Genomic DNA, 18,814 nt, shown 5'->3' with positions numbered 1-18,814 from the left:
TACTGGGTGTAGCTGCACTGCTGAGACGGGGATCTGCACCGTGCCTGGAGGTGCTGTGAGGAACACCTGAGGGACAGCACCTGGGGGAAGAGACACACGTGTCAACAAATTCATGATATTCTTATGTTTTAATTTAAAGCGGCAACTCAAAAGATCTCAGATTTGTTGTCTTTGGCGACCCCAGTGGTCATAAGTGGTAACTGCAGCTATTTTATTTTATTTTTTACATTTCAAGATCCAAACAGTGTCACCTGTTTGACCTCTTAAATGTTAGCTCCGCCTACTTTCTCTCTTGGGAGCAGTGTAACTGCTGGGTGATGGATTACCCATAACTAAAAATTTGTACAGGAATGTCTCCACAGACACCCAGTTCCAGAAACTACAAATGAAAACTCTTTCTTTTTGGCAATAGACAGCAAATGTTTTTGACACTACTACTTTAAAATCCCCAAATGACCCCAAATGCTTGTCTTCCAGTAAGTCTACTGTATATGGTCAAGCCTCACCTGTGTCTTGGCCTTGTGCGTGGGACACCTGCATGGCCGAGGTTCCCTGGGAGAAGGCGTTGAGCACAGCCAGGCCCCCGTCAGCCAGCGCTGGCGTGGAGGCGTACATGACCGTGTGGGGGCTGGGGTACATCATGTGACCCGCCACGGACGTTGGCATCGATGAAGTGACAATGGTTGCTGGGAGACTTACCGTTGCTGGAAGGAGAGAGAGAGAGAGAGGGAGAGGGGTGTGTGCACATGCTGGCCAGCAGATGGTGCTTCACATCTATATAAATTCAAACTCCTACTGATGAAATGTAGTGGCACAGTTACTCTTTCCTGTGGGACGCAACTCATTCCAAACGGGAGCAGAAAATACAACAGATTCTCATCTTAAAGGATCGTCTTGCTAATGTCAAGCAGAAAGTGGGACAGTAACAGAGATGGGGACATTATTTCCACTCATCTAGACAGTGACATGTCACCCTGTTTGCATTGGATTCACAAATGATACTATATTTCATTCTTGGATTACGTCCCTTCTCCACCATCTGGAGCACCAGTGTGTTGTTAAATGGAAAATCCATAAAGTAATCGAGGTGGCAGGGTTTGGAAATCTTTAGACAGGACCTCAGAGAGGACTGGACTTACCAGTGGAGTTTGTGGAGGTGTGGGAGATCTCAGGGCTGCTGTCACTGTTGGAGGTGGACTGGGTGTTGTGATGGACTTGGATAGCTTGGAGCTGCTGGGGGACCCCTGGTCCTGGAGACACACAGAGAGCATACAGCCATTACAGCAAGTCATTAAACGCCTCACCCAGGGAACAGAGGTAGAGGAGGTAGGGATATGGGGTGCAGCAGAGAGGGTGGCATATGGTAGTACTGTCAGCCGATAAAAAACGAGTCGTCGTGCAAAGTAGCGTTAGTAATTCATTATGTGCATGATAATAAGCAGAAGAGCTAGCAGTACTAGCAGCAGCAGCTTTATGGAGATAAGATTAGTAAATAGGCAGGCAAAGTGGTGGCAGCATGCAGAGCAGGTCACCTGTGAGGGAGACAGCAGCAGGGAAGCGGAAGACAGCCTGCTGTCCCTGCTGTGGCTGCGGGGCGGCGGCCAGAGCCTGACCATGCTGCCCCTGGAGGGCCAGGGAGTGCTGCTGCAGCTGGCTCAGAGGAATGGTGGGGGTGCCGGGGGGGAGAGGAGTGCCTGCTGCCGGGGGGGTACACACACACACAGGAGGAATAAATGTGAAAGGATAGTACAGTTTGAAAAAAGCAGCAAAAAGATGTTTCCAGGCAGAGTACATGATCGCTGTTGGAGAAATCATCACTTGTCAACAGAGTTCAGTTGCGAGAGACAGGGCAAGGCTCATATTGTTTTTACATTTACCAATGTTCTAATCAGACATATGTAAAATTGTATTTCTCCATCGTTGGCTAGATGATATGACTGGAGAGAAAGCCGGGACGTCACATACAAGATTCCTGAAGAGCGGTTCTGAGCTATAGCCGTCGCTATCTTGGCAGCGCCTGACTCCATTCAACTATCAGCATTCAGAACTGAGGCACTGAGGGCACCCACATGTCACTAAAAATGTCCACATCTTTAATTACGCGGATATTCATTAGCCTTAATATAATTTAAATGGGTAAAATAACAAAATCACCCCCTGTACATTTGGCATCAATGAGAAGATTAGCTACACAGACCAAAACAAGACATTTCTATTGTATAGTTGGACATTTTAACAGGGAGCTCTATGGTGACTGACTTGCTTTTGGAGTCTGCCTCAAGTGGCCATTTGACGAACTGCAGTTTCTAGCACCGCTGCTTCCTCTTTGAATCTGTTGGGACGCAGCTATCACTGACACCAACTGTCCATCAGTGAAACAGCCTGAAAGCGATGGCAGGGTGTTAATTGTGCCACTTGTGTGTGTGTGCATGAGTGGATATGCACAACCCGGGACTAGTCACGGGGGCACAATTTTAAAAACATTGCTCTGTAGTGCCATTACTGGTCATAAACTCCACGGGGCACCTTTAATTTGGTTGATGGTTTTATAAGGGGTCAGTGAAATAATGAAAATGTTCAATAACATGAACAAATTTAATGACGTGACAAACACCGTAAAAGAATATTAAATGGGACATTTTAATATTCTTTTAGACATCCGTGGATATATGTTCAAATAAAAATGTAAAAAAGAAAACTTGTTATGGGACTTGTGATCTAAATATTTAACTGTAAATGATAAATTCTTCAAATGTTGCATGACTTGTTTAAATGCTCTGTTATCAAATTGCAGATAATTCCTCTCAGAAAGTGACTCTGGACGTAAACCGTCACATTTGCTCATATGCACTGCAGACAGTTGCTGCAGCAGGGTGGGCAGGCCCTTTCAAGCTGTCAGCTGAGGAGGTTTTAGAGTGGGAGGGTGTGTTGTTCCACCTGGCGCTGCCGCTATGTGCCAGACAGGTGGTGAAGGGGAGAGAAGGGAGCGAGCGAGCAAGACAGAAAGCAATAGAGGGAGGGTGAGGGAGAAGGCGGCAGAAGGAGGAAAAAGATGGTGAAAGAAAAGAGAGGGGGAAAAAAAAAAGTCACTGCCAGGCCGTCCTCCACCTGTCAGTCAAAATAACATACAGGACCCATTAGTGGGCATCATGTGTCTGTCCTTTCAGCTGTGGCAGAGCGCAGACAGCCAACACACTGCAACAACTAGCAAGTGACATTACTGCAAGGACCAAGAGCAACTGATGAGCCTCTGCAAGTCTGACTCTCGTGATAAAACAATATGCACCACGCCAGTCAGCACTTTAACAGACTTTTGAAAGTTCCAGTGCCCCGAGCTCCTTATACAAATGGATAAAAATAAATTCTATTGGTTTGAATTTCAAATATGTCTCATTCTTTTGGGGAAATTGATCAATTTAGAAATCACCAAATCAGAACCTGCAGCTCCAAAGTCCTCACAGCGTTGGTGAGGTTACACATCCCTTGTGAAGCCGCCCTTAATGAAGGGTCATGTCTAGTTCAGGGCCACTCCGTCACGAGGCTCCGACTCCACAAAGTACGCCTCAATTATAATTTCAGCACAAGCCACCAATCCGACATTGAATATTCATGACTAATTATGGGCCTTGTTCATCAGCCCTCATTGCCAGGTCTATTGTGTCCCTCTCACCTAATTATTCTTGTCCCCAAGTGACAATCAAAGGCAGGGACGATCGCCAACAGACGTGGCTCCCCTGGATACTGGTGGTGGTGGGGGGGGCAGGCTTTGTGAAACCCGAGGGCGCTGAGTGTTGGTGACTGGCTGTGAAGAGCTGTTGTGTGATGTAAACAGCTCGGAGAGAGAGGCACGACCACCCTGAGATGACAGCTGAGGTCGCAGTGCAGCGCCATTCAAATTCTAATCAGCTAATAAGCTTGACAACACGGTGGCATTAACAAAACATGAAGGCCGGCAGAAGTGTCATTTCTATTCCAAAGGATGAGGTTAAGAAAAAAAATTAAACCCACAAAGTAAGTAACTCACGAGGACAAGAAACCACATGTCGTAGCGGCCTACGTACCTGGCATGAAAGTGAAGCCACTGGGCAGCTGCATGACCCCCGTTGAGCCGGAGGTTTTGAGGACGGTTCCGTTGGCGCCGACGTTGCTGTTGGCCGAGACGGGGGCCAGGTAGTTGGTGATGGGGAACGAAGGTCCAGTGCTCACCTGCATGGTGGTGGAGGTGGTGGGCACCGTGGACTGGGCGCTGCTGACGGTGCCCGGTAGGCTGGCTACCGTGAACGTCGGCTTCAGCGCGTCCTGTGGGAGAAACCAAACGCTGAGAGCTGTAGGAAGACAGGGCCGGTAGATTTGATAAAATTAAATTACAATCTGCAAAGGAAGAAGAGCGAGTTGAGCGTGGAAGGCGGTAGATTAGTTTTGCATTTCCGAAAACCCCACATTTTAGAGCGCTGTCGCACGGGCTTCAGAAGGTTGAGGCCTCAGTCAGAACAAATAAATGGAACTTAGGCACTCCATTGATTTTAGTTTGTTTGCCTGAAAGCTGCTGGAACCAGAGAACACTGAACAACTGCAACATCATCACGAGGACACCTAAAACAACACCATTAATGGGGCTTTTCCTCTTTGAGCAGCTGAATGCAGGGTAGGGTGGGAGGAGAAGTCTTTAATTCTTGCAGCGTTTCAGGGATCAATGGTTGCCTGATAGAAACCAGAGCGTGTTTTAATAGTCACAGGGTAAATGACATAAACAAAGCTAGAGAAACAGGCTACGACCCCACTAATTGCATCCGTATGTTAAATACTAAGCAGTGCAGGGAGCCTTTCTCTGAACAATGCCACTCCAGTCTAATGCGCAATTGGTTGTATTTACATGTCAGTGTGAGATGGCTTCTAAGGAATAATTAAAAAACTAAACCTTGTGGAAATGTTGCTCCATAATAATGAAGGAAAAATATATAGTATTATCAGCAGCAGTACAGAAACATGACTGTGCATTCTCCGTGAATACTGCGACACCTGAACACTCAGTGTCATCTATAGATGTTTATCCTGCAATTAAAATCCAGCTACTGCTCCATCGCTCTCTCTATGCTCTCCAGGAGTTACTATGACAACTAACTGACCATGTAACCTGACATCTTTGCAAATTGCATGGAATTAAGGCACACGCTCACATAAACTAAGATCAAAAGGAGGTTAGATCGTAGCATCACAGCATACGCCGATGTGAACATTCATTGAACAGGCGAGCAGGATGTGTTGGTGAGTGGGCTGCATGACAAGAAGCGAGGTGGGCGTTAGGCCGCGACTATAAAGCACATCTAAACCCACCATGGCTGTTTTCACGCACTTGCACAAACACTTATCACACGATACTAATGATCTCAAATAGCAGGATGAAAATAAGCCTGGACATTAGTAGGCATTTAAGAGAGTTCACAGTTCTCTGTGGGTTCATAATCCTTTGAAGGGTTGATTCCAGGTGATTAAACAAGGATGCAAGCAGAAAAAGGAGCTGCATGCACATCCAATAAGCAAGCAGATTTTCCACATAACCACAAGTGCAGAGGACATCGTAACATATGCCAGTTGCTGCTAAGAAATGCTGCCTTCTTTTGCCTGAATTAGGTGGAGAAAACATCCTGCATCCTTTGCAGTCCTCAGAATTATTTAAAGCAATGTGCATCACCCATCTCCTTTATTTGCTGCTCTACATGCATTGGATAATACGGAGACAGACACCTCATGGACCTGGTACAGTGTTTTGTATTAAATGTCCTGAATTGCACTCTGGAATTTGCCCCAGTTTTCCAGTGTCCTTTACACTTTGTCAGCTATTTGAGGGCAGCTTCCTGGCGACAAACTTTTAAATATTTGATGTTACGAATCTCCCACATTACAAAGAAGATCAAGGCCGAGCCTGAACCCCGGTCCTCATTCTTTAGGTGGTCACGTCTTCTTGGAGGCTCAAGCCACAGAACTGGGACAAAAATGTTAAAGATGCAAAGCTCTCCACAGCAGTACAGCCGAAGAGGTGAGTCAATAATGCATGTGTCACATCAGAAAGGCTTACTCATAGTAAGCAAGTCACTGAGGTGTGTTGCTTGTCCTAAGATGAAGGGTTCTAATAAAAAACGTCAAGTTTGTTATTAATAACACGCAGACGCAAGCGAAGCCAACTTCTCTTAGCAAAGCACTATTGGTTTTTATATGTGACTGATTACATGGGTGAGAGGTGGAGGATCCAGCATGGACTCTGCTGATAAGGCCTTCCAACCACACACGGCCATGCAAACATGTAAACGGAGCTACTGTGAGGATTGGCTTCTGGCGTCCACTGCCACACTGCAGCCTAATCATATCTTCATATTTATGATGGTCTTGTAGCGTGACTCACCGTGATGATTCAACAAAGTTTCAATTTACTTTGAGTTAAACTAACAAATAATCACGAGCGCCACGGTTAAGTCACAGTATTCTGGACTTTGTGGGGGTAACAGATGGAGAAACAGGTGCGGTCTTATAAAAATAATTTTTTTTTAAAAAAGGCGCTCTGAATCATCAAAGTATGCAAAACTCAAACTACTGCAGCCATTTAGCGAGCTAGCAAGCTAGCTGGTGTGCAGATCAGTTCCATGCTCTGCAGAGGGACTCTGACAGTCCAAGGTCCTTTACCTCTTTAGTTAAACAGCAGCTTGAGCGTAGAAGGGGGAGGGACACACAGATTACTCACAGTTGTTCTGCCCTTTCGACCAAAAATGAGAACTGAATAAATTCGCAGTGGAATTACCTATCACCCATTTACAACTGTACAACTCTCAGCCGTGTCATTTATCACAGAGTGAACGATGACAGAGTGTCACACAGCTGTCACCGCGACTTCATTCTCCGTCTCTCTCTCTCTCCAGTCCATGTTCATTAAAACCACACAAGACAAATGAGAGTAAATTACTGGAGGAGTTATAAAGAGTTTATTTAAAAAAAAAAAAAAAAAGAAAAAAAAAAAAGAAGCTAACGGTGTTTGAAGCGTCACGGTGAAGTCGTAGCAGAATTGGAGTGCGTGCGGCCCCCTGAGCAGACTCAGACCTGTGTGAGGCTTGGGACAGGGGACATGGGACAGGATAGGGGCGAGAGTACAAACAGCTGAGGGCACAGACAGCTGGCAGGAAACATGAGCACCTCTGAGGGGAATTAACCCTTTCCCCGCCAGCTGAGGCGGCAGGAGGCCACGTGTGAAGACAGCCGCCATCTGACACTGAGCAGTCTCACCATGGCTCTGCTCAGTTCCTGTAACAGACAGAGATGCTCCGTCTTGTACTATTGTTAAAATAAAAAAGAAAAAAAGAAATGGTTGACTGAAGGGACAAGGTCACCGTGTTCCAGCTCGATAAACTGCTATGTAGAGAAGTGAACGTCAGCTCTGGCTTTGCTTGTTGAGATCCAACTAGAACTGTTTGGCTTTGCAACACGTGTGATTATCCAGGTTTTAACCTGTGTGGCAAATCAAAGAGTCTAATCTAACAGCCACTATCTCTGACCTACTTAGCGAGCCTCCACTGACCCACTGCTTTGTTTGACCATCTCCGTGCATCTCTTGTTCAACTGGCCCATCTATAAACGGTGCCGGCTTTTATTTCAGAGTCACGGCAGCGCATAGTAAACATAGGCCACGGTGGTGTCATGCATTCCTTCAGACCAGAAGTGAGAGAAGAGGATCATCATTGTGATGGAGGCAAAACCTCAGCTCTGTCATTTCCTCCTTAAGTCCTGTCTATCCACTGCTCCTCTTAATACACTATGATACATCAACTCCCACCATCCCCCTGCTGCCTTACTGGAAAACATTTTTAGACTAATTAGTCTAGGAAATATATTTGACCGGAAGCAACTAGTCAATTAGACAGGTGTCGTTAAACTGCAACTATTTTGATAATCAGTAATTGTAATTCTTAGGATTTGTGGCTTTGTCTTTTAGTTTTATGACTTTTCTGGATGAAAATAGTGATCGCCAACCTTCTACGAAACATACACAGATCAGGCATAACATTATGACCACCTTCCTAATATTGCGTAGGTCTCTCTTGTCTCTTCAAAACAGTTGTGACTCATCAGAGAATGGACATGGGCCTTCCGTCTGTTAGCAGGGTCCTATGGGTAGAGAGGAGGGGCCTCTGTGGATCATCCCACAGATACTTGATCAGTTTGGGATCTAGTGAATTTGGAGGCCAGGTCAACACCTTGTGCTGTTCTTCATGTTTGTTTTTTTTTTTAGTTGTTCCTAAACCGTTTTTTGTGTGTGTCTGTGTCAGGTTGCATCCTGCTGGGGATGGCTGCTGCCATCAAGGAATGTTATTACTATGGGGTGGGGGTGTCTGGTCTGGTCTAAGTGGGTGCTACATGTCTAAGTAACATCCACATGAATGAATGCCAGGTCCAAAATTTTCCCAGCAGAACATCGTAGTGTCACAAGATGGTCAATGTTATTTACTTCTCCTGTCAGTGGTTTTAATATTGTGGCTGATCGGTGTATCTTCATTTATTTAGCACATTTCCAGGAAGCCAGACCAACGTTCCTGCCCACAAATTTGTTGTGTGGGAAAGTTGGTCCAGAAGCCATCTGTTGGGAGCTGGTTATGTGCGTTATGGAGTTAAATTTGTTAACACAATAACGGACTATCCAACTGCTTTCAGAGGTATTTTTTTTTTTCGTCTGCATTGGTTTAAACACGCCCCTTAAAGAAATCAAATGGCGTGCAACCAGACTCACATTTTTAAGACCGTTTTACTTTAACAAATAAAATTCTTTGTTTAAATTTTTACCCTAATGTACCATTTTACAACTTGTTTCAAAATCAACCTCACTACACATTGGGGAAAAAAAAGAATAAGTGCCAGAGCCTGTCCTGGTGAAACATGCCACTTGGTATAACGAGACACCAGAATGGAGCCAAATTAAGCCACAATTTATAGTGGTGCGAGTGGAGGGGCTGGGTCTTCTTGAGCAAGCAATGAATCCTCTGGGGTCAAACTGAACAGCCACTGAGAGCGCCATCCATAACAGGTTACGCAATCCGTTTTGCAAAAGAGGGACAATATTTTTCTAGTACATCTCAAGCCTCCTGTCCCTGATATTTGCACAGTGAACATATGAGAAAACCTAACATGTAAATAAACAGTAGACAGAACTCAATAAACTTTGAGAAGCATAGCGCCACATGAGATATGAGCTACTTGGAGCTCTTTATAAGGTCTATTAGTATGACGTTGTCTAAAATGTGCGCTCTTAAAGGTTGTAGAGACAAAAAAAAAAAGCCACCATTGCCCTCCTAATGTCACAGACATCAGATTTAGTGGTACAGGAAACGAGACAGTAATTAAAAAGAGAGGGACACAAATGATTCCCTACTCATGAGGGATTAATGATTCCAAACTGAAGGTGACAACTGGCAGGCCAGTGCTGTGTTGTTTTGAGAGCCCATTGTGCAGTTTACTGGTGGCTGGCCCTCGTCTAATCTCCCATTTGCTGGCTCCCATCTCCCAGTCTGTCACCCTGCCAGCAACATGGAATTTGCAGCTCCATTTGGGACTGCTAAAAAAGGCAAGGCAGCCCAAGTGGAGGAGGTGCAGCCAATGGCGGCTGACCTGTCCAGTTGCTTGCTGTAAAATAAGGGGGTGGAGGAGGGAGGGAGGAAGGGTGGAGGGGTGACATAACGTTGCCTTCCTCCCCCTCTAACGCAGCCAGCATGCTCCATACACGTTTATAAATGTGCAATATGTTGAATAATGAAGCTGTCAAATCGGTCATGGGATGTCTCCAGAGCCCGACTGCAGGGAAAACAAACATGCCAGCTGTTGGTCACAACAACGGCCTCAGTGTGGAAGGTTTCTGGTCAGTGTTGCTTGACAAAAACAACGTGATCTCCGATAATGAGCAGAGCAGCAAATAAACTTCAACGACAGCAGTGACACTGACAGGAGGACGGAGAGAGAGGGATGAAGTGAAGGAGTGAGAAAGTGACAGAGGGAGGGAGGGAGGAGGGGAAAACCAGACTGTGATACTGAGAATTCTCCACTGATCCAAGAACGAGTTGTGGGATTTGCTATCCCCTTCCAAAAATAACCCAAAAATCATAAAAACATCTGTACAGAAGGCACGTCTAGTATTAAGGAGTAACCACTGACAATCCAAAACTCTGCTGGGGGACGCAAAGACGACACAATAAGAGACAAAATTGCCTTCTCTGACAATTTATTTTAAGCGTATCCCCAATTTTCCTTCAACACATCTCATTCGGACATTACGTCTCCCAGAATTCCTTTCAGGAGCTCAACTTGTTGCCCACGTCTGTCGACTAAAAAAAAAAAAGCAACAGAAAAGTGACGATTTTCCAAAAATAAAGTGAGTCACAAATTGTAAACTTAATAATGAGCTCAATAAATTAAGTCTTAGAGGAATAATAAACTGGTTCTTCTCTGATTGACTCCTCTGTTTAAATGCTAAAGACCATCATTTAGTGGGTGACCAATTAAAATACAGTTTTCTGTTAGGGTTTTTTTAATAATGCAGGGTGCTTTGCGAGGCTATTATCCTGCAGGACTAACACTAAAACATGATTTTAATATTTTAAACTGCTGCTTCTTTGTACCAGCGCTCAACTCATTATTCACAGTATTGAATATTATTAACAATTTTGAAACTTAATGCTTTCCTGTATAGCTTGACTTGTGGTTAAATTGAACAAAATCCACCTACCAGCACCTCTACAGTCTAATCTGTACTCAAGTGTCATATTGTGGTCTCACAGGGGGGGTTGGTTAAAGGACTTTCTAGAAGTTTCTTGGATGGATCCAGTGTCTTCCTTGGGTCAGCAGAGTCTCTAGGAAGTTACTTGTATGTCCCAAGAAATAGGTCCAGACACTAACAACCTCCTTCTAAGAGTCTCTAGTGGTTGCCAGCAAACCCCCAGGACTGAAAGATGACGCCAACGTTGAAGTGCCAAAAACTGCAGTTCCGCCAAAGGTCACCTGAGGCTGGCTCCAGAAGAGACTCAATCCCCGAAGACCTCAATGTTTTACAGCAGAAATAAACTTGTTTAGGACCTGGTACAAACTAGAGTCTTGGCCTCTACAGCTAATTTACCCATTTATTACTACTGTGCTTATATAACTCAACACTTTCCATAATTAAGGCCATAGGTGAGTCTGGTCACAGGTCACAAGCTCTCTGTCTACATGTCATCCACCCACCTTCACCTTTTTAACCTTCACCCTAATTTCCCCAGGGGGATGAATAAAGTCCTGTCTTATCTAATTAATCTGGAGTTAGCCAGAGTCAGGCTTTACCAAAATGGCGGCAGCTGGAACCACCACACTGAGCTTCAAAACTGCTCTCTAGCAATCTTATCACAGTGGGTTCCCCATCGTCGCAGGGAAAGGGCTCTGCTAGCTCCTGTCCTCATGATAAACTCAACTAATCAGAAGTAACCACACATATAAAAGAGCGATAACAATCTAAGTAAGAAGAAGTATAAGTGCACTACCAATCATGTTCGTAAATAAATCCCTGCCTTACATTAACAGTTCCTGATTCAGATATTTTTCCACTTCTGTGTTTTTTTTTTTTCCCCACTATGAACCCTGTCTGTGTTGCAGGCAACAGCATTTTAGCACCACTAAGTTCTACTCTCACGTGATTTGTATGAGCAATGCTAACAGCAACAAATCATGTCTGCGCCTCATATCTCCTAAGCCTCTCTCTTCTGCTTCTCCAAACTGTTCTCCATTTCCCCCACCGACCACTGCGAACCCTGGATTGTTTAGACTAGCTTGGATTGTATGCTTTACATACTGCTCCCGTGATGAATATCGTCCAGACACAGAAGAGGTTCAAGCTGCCACCACGCGAAGGACTTACTGCACAGAAAGGATCACATAATAAAAAATAATAATAATAATAATAAAACAAGGTTCTCTGTATCCACCTGCTGTGTCCCAACCATAACAGTGCCGACCCCGACATGGATAAAACACTGACAATTTCTAGCGTCTACCGCCGTTAGCAGGGTTCATGGCGTCCATGCTGGTCCCCCACCCTCGTAACTGCAACGTGGGGGGGCAGAGGTCACGGCGTCACCGCCAGAAACCTAAATAGACGCCACATGAAATGGGACCAGAAGTATTGCTCAAATGTTTCCCTTCCACTCTCTCATATCTACATCCATACCTCCCCTCCATATCACTAAATGAGTGGTGGTGGTGGCGGGGTGGTGGTGTGTGTGTGTGTGTGGGGGGGGGAATCACAGGACTCCAAAGACAGCTGCAGCTTATAAGGAATGTGAGGGGCCTCAGCCAAGAGTGCAGGCAGGGAAACCATACCATATATGGCAACAGAGGCAGAATCTAATTTTTATCAATGAGCAGAGTGGGCATGAGAGTGGCTTAACATGCAAAGGTTGATCCCCCATCCTTGACGGCGTGTGGTACGTGTTAGTTAGCGCCCTGTGAAAACGGCATGCGGGGGCAAACAGGCCTGGAAGCGTCCGTCATCAAAGCGGCATACTTGAGCTGCGTAAACAGTCGAGGGAACCTCAGCTTCTAGCACGTGATTGCACAAAGATGTCAATAGTGAAGTGCATCTGCAGCTAAATTAACTGTTTTACGTGAAGGTATTTCAGCTTTTAAATCAGTTAAATTGCTGCAGTGGAAAAATAACTTCAAGTCTTTACGTCTGCCGTGATGATTTCAAATGGTTTAACAAAAACTTTGCATGATGTGTGATATTCTAATATTTAAAGAAATAAAAGTTCTGTTTAACAAAGCTCAAGGTTTTATCTGCGGACATAAGACGGCTCAGTCCCCAAATCAAATATAAACAGCAAAGTCCTCCATATAGCAGGCTGCATGTTTCTCATCCTAACACAGGCCAGACCTGCGGTGATTTATCTTCAGGAGTGTTACGAGGCTTTCCTGGATGAGAGGTCAGAAAGGTAAAGTGTAGACAGTTCCCTTTAGAGCACAGCAGGATAATTCTCCACATCTTATCGGACTCTCCCTCCAGTCCGCAGTCCTTTGAAGGACCTTCTGAGACTTTTTGGTTTAATTAAAAAGTGGCTTGGTGCTCAGAACCAAACCCCCCGAGCCCAAACCAGGAACCTCACGTGTAACAGATGAAGGTTCAAAACTGTGTTTACAATAGGACAATGATTATTTTCCACAGCTGCTTGTGGGTTTGATTTATTTGTCCTCCTCGTATCCTGGCCTTTTCTGGAGAGATTTCTCACTATGTCCATTAGTGACTTTCTATGTGCTTTATCTTTTTTTTTTTTTTTTTTTTTCCCCTCATTCGAAATGCAATTTACATCCATTGCTGCTGATCACAGGGGAGAGGCAAAGAAATGAGCCCATTCATGTTTAGGGGTTCACAGCTGCAGCCTCACTATGATCTTTCCAATATAAACAAGAGCTCATTTCTGCCTCGAGCACCTGGAGGATTGGTCTACAATCATTACGCTTTTTGATTCTCACCTTTGAGTCACCCATGCTCTCCGACTCGGACACCTGGTAGGTGAGGTCCGTCTCCTCGAAGCCCGTGGCACTCATGCGCTGGTCCATGGAGGGGTCGGAGCGGGGCGGCGAGTCCGGCGAGTTGAGGCATGTCTGGATGAGGGCTTTGCCCGTTTCACTGGTGATCATGGGCTGGAGTTTGCGGGTGGCAAAAGTGTAGACGTGGCCCGTTTCGCTGGCCACAAGCAGGAGAACCTGGGTTCCCGTCAGGGTGGAGAGTTCGTAGGCCTGGGCGAGATAAAAAGGACATGTAAGCATCTGACCGAGAGAGCGAGCCAGGAGTCGAGCTGAAACATCAAAAATATATAGTTCACCAAATTAGGGCTTGGATTACCTTCACATCATGCACAAATTAATCTCAACAAGAGAGGGACTATAAGAGATTCCAAACATGAATCCTGTGGAAAAAAGCCAAGAAGACACAAGGAATCTATAAATACTCCTGTAGTGAGCGCTGACGTATAGCACATATAAACCTAAAATAACACCAGATAAGTCTCCCAGAATAGAGAGTGTGATATAGCTGAGAGACTGATTGCAGCAAAGGGGCTGGTTTGCAAAAGCAGGGGGAGCAGAAGTAATGCGGTCTTGATGGAGGACATGAGGAATCGTTCTCTTTTACACTAGCCGGCTGTAAAACGCCAGGCCTCCATCGCACTCCGCAGCCTTGTCATTTATTAAACAGCGCGCAGCAGATGCTCACGTTCAAACCCCCCAGAGTGAAGGGGGGAAAGGCACACCGAGGCTCGGCTTCAACATCCAGCACAAACACAGACGCACACGACCGAACGCATCCCAACGCTGCACTCGGAGTGAACTCCTGAGAAAGCCTTTTTATCTAAATGACTCATCGGTTATGTGGAGGATGCTTCTGGTACGGCGAAGGCACAGTGCCATTACCACCACCTTGGCCAGCGCCGTATAGCCGCAGCGAGTTGACAGATGTGCCATTGTGAGCCGGAGAGCAATACTCCGCAGGGCACAACAAAGAGGAAGAGATGAATCACATTCAAATTAATAGAATTTTATTGAGCCCTTATAAAACCGCGTACTTGTCCAAGTCTGCTCCACCGTGCTCTTTAACACTGCGTTCATTATGCTCCAATCCTCATTATCGGCAAGCTGACCATATAATTGCCTTTTACGTGTCCTAATATGGTGACAGGGACCATAAAGGCTAATGATGACATCTATTACTATCGTGGCTCAGTGCTACTGTGTGTTTGTTTCCCCTCAACACTTAAAAACCTCAATTATGTAGAGCTTTTCTGAAGAACAATGTTAAGAGGAGTCTCTGGCTGGTTATACAGTTCACCTCACAGAGTGCTATTGCAGCCTTACAGAAGCAGGTAATGAACTACAGCTCCAGCCGCCCTCCTCCGCTGCCATTTCGTTTGATTAGCCGAGGGATTCTCTAACAACGGAGCCTGATGTTTGGCCAACATCCAAGACAGAAAAGGGGCTAATTTGTCAACTTTAAGTGTGCCGTGTGGCAGCACAAACCCCGACCTACACAATGCTTTAATAAGTTTCCCCTGCTCTGCTGATTTTCACATAAATATTTATGACTGCAGGGTGTGTGGCGGTGGCAGCGGCGGTGCTGTGTCTCTGACTGTAATTGGTTCCTCTGCCACACAAAACATCCCAGCCAGGACTATTTATTAATAACAAAGAAGGAAAAGATGCGTTCAGCCAATGTAACAGGTCCAGTGTGTAGCAGTGCAATTAAAATGTTGTTTGTCTGCACGCAGCGGGTGACTCGGTCCCAAACTTGGCCTTAAGAGTTTGTACAGTTTGTGGTTTAAATCCCTTGAAAACATACGTTGGAAAGACCTAAAGCAAGGCGACGGCTTCACAAAGCAGCATGCTGGTTTTATTAGTATCGATCAGCTGACTCACAGAAATGCAAAAAAATTATAATCCGTTAAAAGCCAGAGGACGATTCTTGTCCCAGCTTCTCAGATGGAGCTTCTCGGATGGATTTGGGCTATAAATTGAGGTTTTGTGCGGTTGTTTGGACAAGACAAGCCGTTTCAAGATCTCCGCTTGCCATTTATACATGGCATAATTAACCTTTTTCCTTTGTATTTTAAAGACCATTTAAAATGAACCCCAGTAATCTCCACTTCGAGCATCTCTGAGACTGCAGCTTATTTATAATAAGAACACAATGACTGTTTGCATCAAAAATTTAAAATTCCTGAGGACCGTAATATGCAATTTTTCATTTCCCCCCAAATACATTTAAAAAAAAAAAAAGAAAAAAAAAATGTAAATAAGCAAAACTCTTTAAATTTGCACATTAAGGAGAAAATATTCAACGAACCATCGATGAATTATCACAACTGTTGCTAAATTATCAGTACTAGACGTGTCAAAGCAGAGAAATTCCAGGTGAAAACAATAACATAGCTGCGTCCCATTTAACCTTTGCACTGTGCCAGCTGGCTGCTTCAACCTGCATGGAACTGAGCCATAGTTAAGGTTATTCCCAACACCTGCGCATATCCTGATATTACAAGTCAACTTGTCTCCTGTCTACAGTCCATCAAAAATGGAGACATGACCTATTCTGGACAAGAAAAATGGAACAAACAACAGGAACTATGAGTTATTAACTGAGTAATCCTGCAACTCAAGCTGTGTTAACGGTTTGTGCAATGGACGTGGCGACACGCACGTCATCTGCAGCGTTTAGAAAACCAGAACAAAAGAGGCCTACGCCGCACTCGCTGCATCCTTCAAAAATGAAACTGGGTTCATCCGAGAAACTAGTTTGAGACCAAATCTACTATGAATCTTCCCACTCCACCCACCTGTCAATTTCTGTGATGGCTGGCAGAGTGTGGGCAACGTTTTCAAAGATCTCCATCCCCACAGTGTGTCAAATTGTGTTCATGTTGCCAAGAGCCTACATAAAGACACCTCAGTTTCCACGACAACAGTCTGGGATACATAAAAAAAATAAAAATAAAAGAAAAATTAAAAGAAAAAGAGAGAAGCATAGCGGAGCACACAGTGCAAGTGCTCCGAAAGTAACACGGGGACAACTAAAAACTCTGGGACTGCAATAAAGCACGGCCTACAAGTGTTTATTTGAAGTCATAATGAAAAGTGGCCGAGTCTGCTGCACAATAACTGCTGTGCCTGCGGTCAACAGCTGTCCTGGTCTCCAGATCATCAACTTTAGATGACTGGATGCCAAACACAACTGCTGTGTTACAGGAGCGGTGCGAGGGAGTTGTAAATTTGCAGAGGAATTAAGCTTTGTATGAAGCAGACACTAATGGAGGCAATTACGACTACAGAGGAGCAAGGCTGTTCTTCTCTAATGTCGCCTGCTCCTGTGCCAGACTCCACTAACAAAACCGAGGCCATCACTTGAGGCGGGATGCTTCCACGTACAGTGCCACGCACCGCATGCACAGACAGACCCCAGCCTCTCGCTTCTGTTTGAGTGCTCTTTGACCGTCCTCTGATCTGTCTCCCCCCGGGGTTTAGTCAGCTGTTGGCACATTCAGGCCCACTGCTGCTCACCGCCACATGGCTGCCGCCTGCAAGCAAAGCCTGGCTTCACAAGTGACAGAGGGAACAGCCTGTGCACTGATGGGAACCGCTTGCAGTAGCTGTAGGCCCGTCAGTCGGCGTGTGAAAGGTGTGTGGTGGTTGTGTGCGGGCGTTAGTTTATCTGGTAACCTGCGTGAGATAGTTGGGGGTGAGCATGGTCATAAATAGAACCGTCATTTGCTCAGGTCTATTTAAAGGCCATTGCCTGTCGTGGATGTTCCGACTTCCTCACATCAACTGAGTCACTTGGTGCCACAACTGTTTTGTCTTTCAGGGGAATTTTATTGACACTAGATTTGCGTCAGGTCAGCAGTAAAGAAGGCCCACAACAGTTCCTGTCTGTGTGTGGCTATTATCACAAATTATAGATTGCATACTTTCCCACCCCTCAGGTGTTGTGATTGTTTATCTTCAGGTGTTGCCAGACTGATTGTTAATCTCATGAAGGAATGAATGCATGCAAGGGACCATGCTGTGAGTTCCACTGCAGGATATCTAGGCCAAACAACATTTAACAATCTAGCTGGATGACAGCCAAAGCCATCACCTGACTCACCTTTTTCATAATGCCCGTCTTCCTCTTGCTGAAAGTGGTGTACCGTCTCAACTTGTTGTCAATAAATTCCATCTTGATCTTTACGCGCCCACGTGTCTTCTTCCCCGGCTTTGCCCCGGCGACCCCTCCGGGCACCATGCCGTAGCCCCCGGGAGATACTCCCACCTCCTGGCCCGCCACCGCAGCTTCCATCTCCCCTCTCTCCCGCTTCACCCCTCTCCTGCTGTCCCCGAGTGAACCCACCGGGTCATCATCGTCTCCGGAGTCCGAGTCGTTGTCTGAGCCGCTGCACAGAGGAGCGCACTCCCGGTCCGGCTCGAACCGAGCTACGTGAGGCAACACAACACCCGTGTTCAGCCCCACCATGTTGCTCTGCACGGCGGTCTGCAGCGGGTTCACTCCGGCTCCGTTCCCCGGTCTCACACCTCTCGGACCACCTGGACCATTTGCCCCCAGCATCCCGACGGCGTCTCTTTCCCCCAGTCGCCCCGCAGCTCCGGCGCTCTCGCTGCTGACCCCCGGTAAAGCTTGCCCTGCTCTGACCAAAATGGGACGAACCCCGCCGCCGACAACCCCCGAACCGTGTCCTGTGGTACCCCTGCCCGAAGCTGACCCGTTTCCAGATGGTGCCGATCCAACCTGGCTCGGTAACATTATATTTACTAGACCGAGTCTCTAAACACCAGCCAAAGGAGCTGGAGCGGCTTGTATCGTTAAGTGACTGATAAAAACGCATACACGCCTGGGCCACCAGATGTAAACAAACCAGGCCAGTTGCGGGTTTAGAGACTCCAGGAAATAATACAAACTTTCGAAAGTGATGCTGCCCCCAGGACCCTTCAACCCCGGCTCAGTTTGGTTCACCCTCCTCCTCTATTTCCAAAACTCTGAGCACTTTCTCAAAAAGGAAAGCCTGAGAGCGCCCTCCATGCTGCTACGCGGAGTCACCTAGTCCGCGCTGTTAACCGAAAATAAACGGCAGAGTCGATGTTTTAGTTCACGTATACGCCTTAAACTCATTCGACGTTGCAATATTTCTCTCTTCGTGGTTCAGAAACGCAAACAAAAACTTTAATTTAAGAACAGAGGACACGGCGGCGGAGCAACACCACGACGGAGGAACTA

General features: G+C 45.9%; 1 protein-coding gene across 2 annotated transcripts in view; it reads right to left on the bottom strand.

Moving 5' to 3' along the window:
• srfb (serum response factor b) overlaps positions 1-18,814 on the bottom strand; it is a 23,163-nt gene extending 4,349 nt beyond the window's left edge. The window contains exons 1-7 of one of the 2 annotated variants that reach the window (XM_084561987.1): positions 17,690-18,814; positions 13,528-13,794; positions 4,062-4,299; positions 1,533-1,697; positions 1,140-1,250; positions 507-704; positions 4-80 (exon numbers count right to left, since the gene is read on the bottom strand). In XM_084561987.1, coding sequence (XP_084418113.1) covers positions 4-80; positions 507-704; positions 1,140-1,250; positions 1,533-1,697; positions 4,062-4,299; positions 13,528-13,794; positions 17,690-18,343 — 1,710 coding nt within the window. In that variant the 5' untranslated portion in view covers positions 18,344-18,814. The remainder of the gene's footprint in view (positions 1-3; positions 81-506; positions 705-1,139; positions 1,251-1,532; positions 1,698-4,061; positions 4,300-13,527; positions 13,795-17,689) is intronic. The other variant, XM_084561988.1, reaches the window with a different exon arrangement.

This window comes from Chelon labrosus, assembly GCF_963514085.1.
Source record: "Chelon labrosus genome assembly, chromosome: 15".
In the NCBI taxonomy this organism is placed as follows: Eukaryota; Metazoa; Chordata; class Actinopteri; order Mugiliformes; family Mugilidae; genus Chelon; species Chelon labrosus.
This window is presented reverse-complemented; position numbering and strand designations above follow the sequence as displayed.